The sequence below is a fragment of the Rhea americana genome, unplaced genomic scaffold (genome assembly GCF_003343005.1).
Source record: "Rhea americana isolate MKP2758 unplaced genomic scaffold, rheAme1 scaffold_135, whole genome shotgun sequence".
Lineage (NCBI taxonomy): Eukaryota > Metazoa > Chordata > Aves > Rheiformes > Rheidae > Rhea > Rhea americana.
This window is the reverse complement of record NW_028185428.1, coordinates 1,505,208-1,517,714: the sequence shown is the minus strand read 5'-3', so window position 1 is coordinate 1,517,714 and position 12,507 is coordinate 1,505,208. Positions and strand designations below refer to the sequence as shown.

General features: G+C 37.9%; 1 protein-coding gene across 1 annotated transcript; it reads right to left on the bottom strand.

Annotated features, from left to right (window-relative positions):
• Nucleotides 1-2,105: 2,105 nt before the first annotated feature.
• Nucleotides 2,106-12,019, bottom strand: ATP6V0E1 (ATPase H+ transporting V0 subunit e1). The gene is made up of 4 exons (XM_085298082.1): nucleotides 11,967-12,019; nucleotides 10,812-10,859; nucleotides 5,523-5,650; nucleotides 2,106-2,644 (listed from the first exon to the last, which is right to left on the bottom strand). Exons 1-3 carry the CDS (start codon nucleotides 12,002-12,004, stop codon nucleotides 5,557-5,559), a joined length of 180 nt encoding a protein of 59 aa, XP_085154208.1. The 5' UTR covers nucleotides 12,005-12,019; the 3' UTR covers nucleotides 2,106-2,644; nucleotides 5,523-5,556.
• Nucleotides 12,020-12,507: the final 488 nt, after the last annotated feature.

Sequence of the window (12,507 nt, the reverse complement as noted above, 5' to 3'; positions counted from 1 at the left end):
GGGAGGGACGCGCGGACCCCTCGCCTCCGAGCGCAGCTGCGGGCTCCTCCGCGCCCCAGCTCCCACCGCTTGCCTTTCCCAAACAACAGGAACAAAAAATGATGGAAGCGTTTGACTTACAAACGCTAGCAAACTGTTACCTCTTCAAGACTTACAGCGCAAAGCCAGTTCCTCAATCTTCCCGCTTTTCACACTGAAATACATAATATCAAACTGCATAGGAAGAGCAGACTGTTTCTCTTCACTTCCATTCTTCCCATCTTTTCCAAACATCAAGAAGCATTTTTTAAAACATGTTCTCCTTCTCTTCTGATGCCACAAAGCAAGAGGATGCTGTTAAAGGTTTGACACCCGCACTGTTAAGCGCCAGTGACTGAATCCGTCTGCTCCAATTTCCTGCCATCGTGCAACATAAGTAAAAATAAAAAYCCCAGAGCCTGGAACAGCGTTAATTCTTGGCACGCGTGTACTGGACAATTCTACAATCATAATGCAGACAGTACGTCACACAACATCCAGCAAAATGGGAACAAAACATTAACCTGCATCTTCTTCAGTTACATTATTACCTGGTATCTGTTTCTGAGAAAATATTAAACATTCAGATAAAGAGAAATCCCTTGATCTGGAAAGCACCTAAAACTGTGTGTGCATGTGGCTTCTTTGTCMAGGCTTTGAATAGCCATTTGCATCAAATTCACCACAGGTGAAACATGCCCTTTGAACCTCATTTTGTTTCTCSCGTATCTTCCATAATGGGCAATAACTTGGAACCTAAAACAGAAAGCTTGTTAGAAAGATCACAAAACCAATATACTAATATCTATTTCCTTGTCACTGGATGTTTTCTTTTCTTGTTTCCTTTTCCTGTTTAGATTATCTATCAGATTTGCCCTRTTTTTAAAAACAGTTGCACAGTCAAGATTCCCAAAGATATAAGAAAGCATTTCTCTTCTCCACATTATGTGAAGCGTATCTTACTTTGCCCCTCCCCCTTTTTWAAAAACTTTAACCTTGGGTAAGTTCATCTGAATTCCAATTTCAGATGAACTTGGAATTCAACTGAGAAAATGCGTGAATTATTTGCCACAGACAATACAGCACTAGGATATGCCAGTTTTTACACGTGAAAACACTACTCTCAGTAGAAGATAACTTTGGGGAAAAAAGTACAATTTCCAGTCCCAATAATCATTCTACTTATTTGTTGAAATGGACGTGTTATTTCTTCTATAATTCAGACTACCTTTTTCTTTTGATTACTGCAAGTTACAGCCTTTTGTCAAGATCCGAGTTTCTTTGACAGTGCTGAATACTATCCCACTAAACAAGCTAGCAGTGCTATCCAAACGGAAAAAAGGAAAAAAAAAAGAACTGCTCCATTAGTCTCTTGTACATAACAGTAATAAGGCACAATTATACAGAATTGAAGAAATAACTGTAGTTTATGTGGACATGATTCAAGGAGGTAGTACATGTTTCACGTATATTAAATAGAATTKATATCCTTTGAAGTTATTCCTTAGCCAATGATTTTTTTAAAAATAGAAAAAACAAAAAAAACCCACACAGACCTCCTCCCCTCCCCAGCCCCTGTTACTAGATTCATTCCTGCCTCTGGAGACTCAGCTGATATTGCCTCAGCTAGTTCTCATCTCTGGCCTATGTTCTCTTGCGCTTTATCAGCTCTGTGATTCCATGAAGCATCAGACAGTATAAAATAGTTACTGTTTTCTGTTCAATTAAAATAGTCTCTTACTATCCAYATCCTCCCAAACAGCCAGAGGGCAAATCAATCTCCTATCAGGATCACTGCCTCATGCAAATTAGTCATGTCATCTGCGCAACCCTCTAATATCAGTGAGAGGTTCACAGAGATTCTCAAGTTTAGCACTCACTTCCACTCACAGACTTATCAGGAATTTTGTTACTATTTTAGAAACACCTGAGAGATCTTGATATGGGCAGCATGTGTTCTTATCTCAYTACCCCACTGGGCTGCATCACAGTTTATCTGCATCATCTAAGTTTCTTCAGCTTAGCTAACTGTTGTTTTGATTAAAAACACAGAAGAGCACATAACTGTTACACATGGCACAAAAACATTTTTGTATAAAGTGGAGGATTAGTTTTATTTCCAGGTATGAGAAATTTAAGACCAAATTTCCCAAGCATACAACTCATTTTAAAAAATAAATGCCATCAACATGTGGCAGCATTGTTTCTCCTCTCCTCATACGGTTTCATTGTACACATTTTTTTCAAGTGCAGTCAAACAGAACAAGGGTGAACAGCCCAGCAACTTACAATCTAAGATCTATAGTACTAATATAGACTGTGCAAAGTGAAGAGTTGACCTCACATATCCATTAAAAAAAAAAAAAAACACTTAGACGTTTCCATCTCACTGCAGTTCGTTAATAAATGAAAATTTACAGAACAGAAGAGGAGTTATAAATTGTATCAGGCACAGTGTTAAATGGTATAGTAGGAAAATAGGAAAAAAATATAGGGCTTTGAACAAGCCATTTTAAAGCACAATACAAACATTAAGGCATTAAAGCAGGTTTGGTGTCCAACCAGCTATGTTAAGGGCATCTTTGGGTCAGTGGAGTTTTTCATCTGGAAGAAATCTCTTCTTTACCTGCAAAGCAAGAGGCAACTTAATTATTCCTTTCCATGGAGGCAAATTACTAATTAAATACTTGGCTGTGGAGTTAACTACAACTATTTCCATTCCACAAACAGACCAAGAAATGGTGAAGAACTGTGAAGAATTAATCTATATGGAGCTTTAAGAGTAATTTCTTCTCAGAATGCAACTTCTGAGGTTACTGCAAGCAGTTTTAGTTACATTATAAGCTGGTAGAACAAGTGTTCAACTAGAAAGTTTTGAAGTTTTAACTATTTTTAGTTTAACAGCATCCAGTCATCTGAATGATGGCCCTTCTCATTCTTGGCATGAAGGCAGTTCCTGGTTTCAGTACACACACCGTGACACATTTAAGGGTAACGGCAGCTGCTGGATCACATTGCTTAAAAGAGCCTGCAACCCCCATATACCACAGCTACAGAAATCCGCACGTTCCGAGAACTAGGATGTCTGTAATATCCATACTGCTCTCCAAGCCATTCATTTGATTACATAGACATGTCATTGTTACTTGAATTAGAGGAACCCAGTGTTCCACATATTTACCCCTTGAATTAGAGGGACACCAAACATCTTTAATTTTGCAAAGATCAATCAAGTCAGCACCTGCAGAAGCTCCTCTCCTGTCAAATAAAATGCAATAACCATTTGGGTGCATTTTCAGCCTGTCCCACTGGCAAAGTACGATTGGTTTGCTTAGACTATCTTCATTTTTAAATAACCTCTTTCAATCCTGGGAGTTCATATTTCATTCTCTTTAACACTTTGCATTCTGTCCATGGTAATCCAGCCAAATCTCAGCTGAAAGGGAAATTGGAGGAAAAACACGCAAGCAAAGCATAGCGTGTGCACCTTGAGCTCTGGAAAAGTGCATCTTAAAAGCAGAAAATACTTGGTCAAACAAGTAATAGTAGCTATATTTATGGGATTCTGTGTAATGCCAGAGAGATGTATCTTAACTCAGATGGAATCTGACTCACAGCTCCTGTGTAGTAAGAAATTCCACACGAGGCTCTCAGTGCATAGGTGTGCAATAGTGGAAAAAAAGACTCAAGAGCCTCATCCAGGTAGCTAGCTTCCTGCAACTAGGCTCACTCAGCATTACAGGAGTACTTCAAGCAAAATTGTGAAGAATCACGYATATTATAATAGCATATTTCTAGCTAAAGACAAGAAAGAAAATAATATCCAACCATGATATTTGACCTTTATGTTTTTTTAAAAAACTTCATAAAGATGAAAACTTCAATTTCCTTCCAAAATTAAGTCAATGAAATCAGATCAAAGGTTAAAATAAAAATTGCTTCATATAACACAATGTATGCTACACAACTTGAATTCTCCATTAGTAAGTTATTTAACTAATAGCTCTTCACATAAAATTCCTGGCTACCCCAAACGCATCCGTTCCCTCTCCTCCTCAGTCCAAATTTACCATGAGTCCTCTGGAAACCCCTTCTCTGATTCTTTTAGCAGCTTCCTAGAGAACAAAAACCATTTCTCATCTTCAATTTGTTCTTGTTAGCAGCAATGTATAGTTCATTTGCCAGTCAGAAGTAAGCCCAATTTTTATGTCTAAGTCACCCACCCATCCAGATAATTACATTTCAGTTTCATATCCCAGGCAACTGAACTATCCCAAGAGATTTAGGGATCTACATGCCCCCTGTCAGAATACAGTGGTCTCCTTGTCTCTGTTTTTGTTAACTAATTACCTCACTACGCACAAGGGCAGTAAAAAGCCACCTTGGAAATCCAGCTTGACTGTCTTGCCTAATTACAGACCTTTACTTGAAGCAGGGTCAAGTTTACCTTTGGTTTCTCCTTGCTGCTTAGAAAAGCAAGCTAGAGGCATGCCACAGGCGTACACTACCACAGTTCGGAGTAAGYCTACACCAAAACAGAGCTTTGCTTCAAGGTGAACGTTCATGATGCTTTACAGTCAGCAACTGAGCTATATATCATCAACTGTCATCTGTCTGCTACTGTTTGACTTTTCTAAACAGAAATTAYAGTAATAAAAGCAAGGGGAACAAGAATAAACCTAAAAGATAGAAAACAGGTAAGAATAATAAATCCAGTGTTTTGCATATCCACCCTTCATTTGAACGTGCAGCTCCAAATCCAGCCCTTGCACAGAAACCAGAAGTCATCAYGCTGCTACTCCTAGTACAGAATTTATATTTTTGTTGGTCTTTCAGAAAACCTGTCTGAAGTATCACAACAACAGTATTCTAGTAGCACTACCCAGACAACAACCATCAGGGTCATCTACGCTTAAAGTTACACAGCTTATTGTTAAAAAACCCCCAAAAAATTCAATTAAAAAAAATTTCAGTCATCTACAAAATTAGATATTAGTGCTATACACYGACAGGAGATAAAGAACCACTCTAATTCTAGTCCTTATCCTCACTTCCTAGATGAGTGAAGGCAACTGTACATTGCCTTGGACATGTGGACAGTTATTGAATAAAATGGTGGTAGGCTTTGGAAAGAGGCTTAACAATTGTTAATGATTAGGATACCTACTTATGCTAGCACTTAAAAGAAGAAAAAGAAAAATCAAGTTCACTACACCCTTCCCCACCTCCAGGTATTAGGGAGGAAGAATAGACTTTTTCCTACAAACACTCCCTTACTGAAAACACAAATAGCAGCACGTGAAAAAGGCAACTAACAATCCAGTCCAAACTTTCACRTCTCCAATCAGGCTTAACAGCCACAAGTCTTTTGAGTTGCAGCCTATAGGAAGATATCTCTATGTTCCAAAACAGCAAGTGGTCCTGAACCCACTACTTACATGACAGTTCAAGCTCTCTTGAACCTTTAACATACCAAATATATTTATAAATCAGGTTATACTCACCTAATCAATAAATTGCAGCAGAGGACAGACATCCTTAAGGCCAGTGAGATTTAAGATACCAGATTGTTTCATTGCTTAACTGCGGCCCAAAGAGAGGGTTGAGTTGAGCCAGAATCGCAATCAGCCAACTGCAAGACAACCCCCCAGCCCAAAAGAGAGAATATCAGACAAATTACACAGCTTATTATATAGGGAAGGCTTGTCTAGAACACAGGCACTATCCAAAAGGAAAAAGGGCATAACCAGGAAGGTCTACCATCAAATCAAAATCTTGTTCAAGCTCATACACAAGGACTGGATACCAGCAATGAAGTTCTGGTACCATATCACTCTGCAGCTGGAATAATAATTTGTCCTACTCGATTTAAACCAACTTTGYCAGAACCACCTGACAGCATTTCTTTTGCACAATTTTCCTTTGGAAGGAACATGTTTTTGAGACATGTGAAACTCAGGTATTTGCAGGCTCAGAAGACAGAAATATAAATGACAGGGTCCTTTTCTTAAAGCCTATGAAGCATCCTTTAAACAAACAAAAAACGTCTCCAAGAAGCATAGCATCTTTTTTGCTGTCATTTTCAGTGCATGATAGCCTTCCCTTGCAGACCACGTAAAATTTTCATAAGAGCTTGAACAAAAGTGGATTTAAAGCCGAAACAGAGGTCAGAGAAACAGGGGTCTGAAGCAAAAGGGCACGAAACAACAACAGCAACAACCATCATCATGACAACAAACCCCAGACCATCATCATCGGCCTCCTCATCAGAGCAGCTGACAAAAGTAACCCTGCAGAAGCCACAGCCAGAACAAGAGGAATGTAGTTTGTGAAAAATATCCAGGAAAGCTAAACAGAAATAAATATTCCACCGTTATAAGATTCAGAAAAACACATGGATGCTTCCACAGATTTAAATCTACATAAAATACTAACTATACAAGTGTATTTAGTGAACACACTGGCTCATCTGTCTGCTATTTCTAGAATGCTTTGTAAGGAGGAGGAGAAGTAGAGCAGCTTTGTAACGGGAGCTGCCACAAATGTATCAGAGCGCTCAGGCAGTAATGGAAAATTCCACATAAACCAGGATGCTTTGACCAGCAAATGTAGTGCAGGTCAGCCGCAAAATGGCTATAACAGCCACAGGCAAAAGATGCAGGGCAAATTTAAAAAAAAAAGGTCAATCTCTTTAAATTTACAAATATTTGTTTTCAATGCCACTTTCAGTTTTGCTTGAAGTAGGGCTCTAGTTAGAATCAAGTGTTGTGCCTACAGCAATCTACCAGTTGTGTCTGCCTTGAACTCTAATATTCAGCGTGCATCAACAAATGAAACTAATCACCCATTCTGAAATATGTTTCAGATGCTTTGTGGAATCTGATACATCAACAGGACATCAACAAGAACCACCAGTAACTCTTTAGTTGACATGTTTTTATTTCGCTATCTAAAGTGATGACGAAGTAACTTGAAATCACATGTTAATCTGTATGTTAAATTTACTTATGGTTGAAGCAAAATAGCTCTTTTAAAAATCCCAAGAAATCTATTTTGCAAGGGTTAAGTTTCAGATACACAGGCAGATAAAAAGGGGTACCAGAGCACTGTACCATCTGCCTTTAACATCCTGAACGAACCAGAGTGGGAGGAGAATAAGAACACCAGAAGCTGTTAAAGCAGAGTACAGAAGGAAGGAATTCCATGCACAAATATCTCACCTCCTTGTGCTTCCTAAAAATCAGACCCAGCATGGCTATGAAATAAGCTGCAAGCACATTCAAAATATTGATATGTCCCAGCTGTATAGCCATGCTTTAGGCAAATACTGTGCTGTTTTCTAAAGCTATTTTTTGGGACCATGCTGGATACCCAACTTCCGAACTGCAGTAGCATTACAGGTCAATACTTCCTCCTCCCTACACTGCTAGGGCCTAGTAATTAAAGCAGCGGTTAGGCACTGGACTCCCCTTGCCTTTAAGTCAAGTCATGAAAAAAGCTTCTCCCACACATTTTGCTTAACCAGTGCCACTTCATATGATAATCTACCATGAAATTGTGAAACAAAATTGGACACAGAGTAAAACAAAGCAAGCCTCTACATCCAACATGTAACATTGTAGAACTGCTAAAATCAGGTATGGCATTCAAGCCGCCCACAGATCCTTAAATTCTACCGGATACCAGTTGCAACAGTCCGTTAATTATCCAGCTCACACAAGGAAATTAAAGTCCCTTATGTTCTACCAGGAAGATTTTTAAAGACCTTTCTACCATAACTGCCATCTGTCTCTCTATGCTGCATGTTACAAACTGTTTAAATGTCAGTTTGGGCAACCATATTTTAATCCATTTAGAATTAGTGGCAAATTATAAATTTTTTCAAACATTCTGTCTTCTGTTAAGAATAATATGGTACTGTTTCATGAGTTGCTTTGTAAACAGCAAAAYAGATTCAGACTTCGACAATACCTTACCAAAACGGTATAACCTAGAATTTCTGTAGAAGCTTTAATGCCATATACTTTGCTTTACATCCTGTTAGGTTCCCAAGGCTTGCATATTCTGCTTGAAAAGGCTACTGGTGCAGCATTTGTACCACAAATGATGTACGTATCTATGCGAAAATTTCCCATAGAACAACAAAATTAACATAATATAATCAATATAATTACTCAAGATTAACACTATTAAATCTAAACACAGAACAAACAGGTTTAAGTTCAAACGTCACTGACCATTTGAATTTGAATTAGGATAAACTCAGTTTGATGTGAACTGATTTGGCAACCAAGTACAGTTTAATAAAAGCAGGAAATTTGTTTTTTGTCTCAATCAGAAAGCTAACATAAAAAGCATAAATGTAGGTCCAGCTACTAGAGTTCTACAGAACTTTACAAAGAGGTAGATGAAGAGCACCAGCCACCTGCTAAGAATATACAAGTGCTGAGACTGCACCTGTGACAACGCACAACAGATTATTTTAACTCTAACATTGCATCCAACAAAGAACCCAAAATTTTGAGCTTCCATGATGGCTGGTATGTTCTGTATAAACTTCTTAAATGCACAAACACTGTATGATAAGGCAAGTTCTATCTTTGAACATCGGATGAAAAGCCTGCTCTTTGTTGTATTCTGGAAAGTAAAATCTATAGATACAATTTATGCAGTTGAATATAACTCTTTATGGCTTAAGACCTTCTTAAGTGACTGTTTCTTTCTCAACATGTAATTGGACAAAGCYAAAGGCAAAAATGAAAGTGAGCTACAGCCCACATGATTAAGAATGAGAAAAGAAAAGCGCCCACTCACTGGACACGTAAAAAGCAGATTATAAATCATGTTAATGACCACTAGATTTATAACAAACCTGTTTCAGTACAAAAATTGCAACTTATGGGGAAATACCACTGTACATTTGAAGAATTTAAAGCACTCCATCAAACCTAAGGGATTAGATGATAAATAGCTACATTTTAATCCAGAAAATTCTGAGGATGCTACGTGGCCTCAACATCAAGGAAATCGTCCATCCTCAAACAATAAAAAAGTCCCTAGCTTAAACTATATTGGAAGAGTAGGACATTAAAGCTCTTTTACACCTCACTTTAACAGAAGTAACAACACCCTTTCCCCTTCCCTGCCACATAACTGTAACCTAAATGAAGTAGYTTAGCAAAAGAGAGCATCCAGTTGCCCTTTGCTATGCAAGGATTTGGAACATAGCATGAGTTCGGGCTGCAGGTGGGCAGCCTTCACTGCACTGAATTCCTGCATTTCAATCCCAAATTCAAGTTGCTGGCACTAAAAAAACAAAACAAAACAAAAAATCCACACTCTTCTCTAGTTTCTGCAACTATTCAGCAAAACTTAAGTAAATTTAACAAGTTAGATAATATTAACACAAAAAGAAAGTGCTTAGCCTTTCATTTAAAAGTGTCATGTAAGATATGAAAATAATTTTCTTAAATAAGTAAAAAAAATACAGAGCTAAGTTTGCTATGCTTTTAACAAGTTATTCAGAAGGGTGACTTCAAGACTTCACATGTCAAATAACCTAAAATAAGTCTATATTTCAACTGTATAAAACCAGAATATCACATCAGTAAACTGAATCAAATCTGAGGAAGCCTGTGCCACAGTCTAACCCAAGATAGAACCACAAAGGCTTTTCCTGAAACAGGAAAACACTGAAAACCTGTTTTTTATTTATTTTTTTTTCTGCTAGTTCCTAAAAATTAGGGTCTCAGTATTTAAGATGCAACTTCCCAAGCACTCATATTAAGCTCCTCAGAGTAGTATGAATAATGTCTAAATATTAAGGAAAGTACAAATAATATTCAACTGGAATTTTAGATAATGATTTTAAGTTACCCCAAAAGATCTAATCAGACTTTTTAATCAATTTACTCTGCATAGCAAATTCCTTCCAAACACCTTTTAAGATATTTTTGCATAGCGCTTTCTTTGATAATATCTGTCTCTATGGTTTTTCAAAAGAAAGGAAAAAAGAAATCAAAGAAATAAGTAAGCATTCTGTTGCAGACTCCAGCTACAGCTGGCTCACTTCCTGGTTAAAAAAAAAAAAGTATATGAAGTGCCTTGACAAGTCATTTTGTTATTTCTACTAATTCTTCTACAAAATAAAGACAGCCTTAAAGCATATTGTACACATTTAAGCAGGAACAGCCTTAATACGTCAATGCATCAAGAGTCTGTCACAGACATTATCCAGCACACATACGTACATCTCACACATTGAACATTTTCATCTTCTACTCTAACAGACTGAAAGATTGCATCAAAAGAGACCAAACTAAGAAAAGCAAAGCCCATCAGTAGCCTTAAACTAGTATCATCTTAGAAATAAATGTAAGAGTGTAAAGAATGAAAAAGTACAAGACGTCATTGCCTGACCGTGAATCAGCAAAATTTTAGAATCAACAAACTATTATTATACTTGTGAGCGAATAAGCCAGTCAACTGGAAAGTAATAATGGCAGGTCAATAGAGTACGACTCAAGAATATATATTTCAGATGACAACAAGAGGAATTCAGGTTCTACACGAATGTGGTATCCACCAACAGGAAAAATATTTTCCACAGTAAATTGAAGGGTTTTTTTAGAACCAAAAATTCTAAGGGCTGTCAAAGACGACCATGTTTCTAAATCTCCGTGACATTTGAAAAGCTTCTTCCAACATGTCTGGAGAATATAAAAAAGGATCTTTTGATTAGAGCAGAACTAGCTGCGCCTTGATTAACAGGTAAAGATGATATTTATACTTACAATAGGTAGCAACAAACAGCACATGTCACCAGCATTGTGTTGATAACACTGCAAAAAGAGAGACAGCTGATTAGGTGTCATGTTATGACTGACCACAAGATACAAAGAAAAAAATTCCAAGAACAAGTTCAACTTCAGTCACATGAAAGGTGACTCAAGATGAATATTGTAACTTATTCCAGAAGAGTAAGTTACAGAAGCACAGCTCAAATTCTGCAAAGAACTGGCACGGCTTTTGCAAGTAGAATTACTGCAGTACAGCAATATTTAAAAAAACCACTCTGAAGAGCAATCTTATGTAACTAACATTGTTTCTCCATTTCACAAATATCTCTATCTGCAAATTAGTGAACTACTAAGGCTGGATATTATAATACTAAAACAAAGTAAAGAACATTTTTTCCATTTGCATAAATCATAGAATCATAGAATCAAAACACAGCTTACAAAATTTCTCAAAGATATTTTATATCATGTATATACAAATTCAATACAAAATAAAACTGCAAGATCACATGAAACAAAACTGTAGGTGAAGAGTTTCCTTTCTTGTGAGAGAGAAACCATAACTTAGCTGAAAAGGAAGAAAAAAACCAAGTAGCTCTTCAAATTGAAAGTGGTAAAGCTGCAGCTATATAACAAAGGATTTTTATATGGCACGAAAGGAAATTAGATTCTCTAACAATGAGTGATCTGTGCAGCTTAGGGAACTTAGTAGCAAACTGGAGGGTTGTTTTTCCTTGTTTGATTATAGAACACAATCTTTATACATATGTTCCTCCCCCCAAGCAGAATAAGAAAAACCTCAAGCTAGGTAGCTAACTTCTAATCTTTCTGCAACATAGATAACCCTCTTCCTCCTCCCTCCCCCAATACAAGTGCCCCTTGCCAGCTTTCAAATGAATACTACAAAGCTAACAGTGTGCAGCAGTCTTTAAGAGCATCTTCTTTGCAAAAAGTCCTGGAAAAGTGGTTTGGAAGTTTTAAGCTAAGCAATGCAAATTCTTAGGCCAGTTAAAATTCGCACTACATTTTGTTACAGAACCGGGAGGAAAAAAAGGAAAAAAAAAAAAAGCTATTCAAGAGTAGCTTTTTTGATTTTTTGTGGCTTTGTGCTTTTAAAGAAGAAAAAGATGAGTTAACAAACTAACCTACGTTACTACAGAATCAGTAGACAGCAGTGCTCTATTCATATTGTTAAACAATCGCGTTTTGAGAGAACTAGGGAACACCTATTAATGTCCTTTTTTTTCCCCACTTTCCACATATKTAAGGAGATGCATTTCCAAGATACGTTGGAGGTCGGACAAGTTTTCAGGTACAAAAAACCTTCCACACTTCGGTTTTGAAATTGAAGCCGTAAACGTCAGAGCTAAATTAAAGCTGAGAGGATTGCTCCAAGCGCCAATAATCACCTAAGAAAGAAGACAGGCAGTATCTGCGGAGCAGAAGGCGTACCAGGGAGGGGAAGAGGAAGCAAGAGGCGATTGCCTCCTAGAGGAAGGAGGAGGCCCAAAGCTTGTCCCCTTTCTGCTCGGTTATCTACGATCAGCGAAGGAAGAAGCGTCCTTCGGGGTCCCGCTGCTGCGCCGAGGCCAGCACGGCCGCGAGGCCGCCGAGGCGCGCTGCAAGGCGCTCACAGCCCCTCCGCCGCGAACCCGCAGGAGCGGGCAGCGAGCGAGAGGCGCCCAAGGTC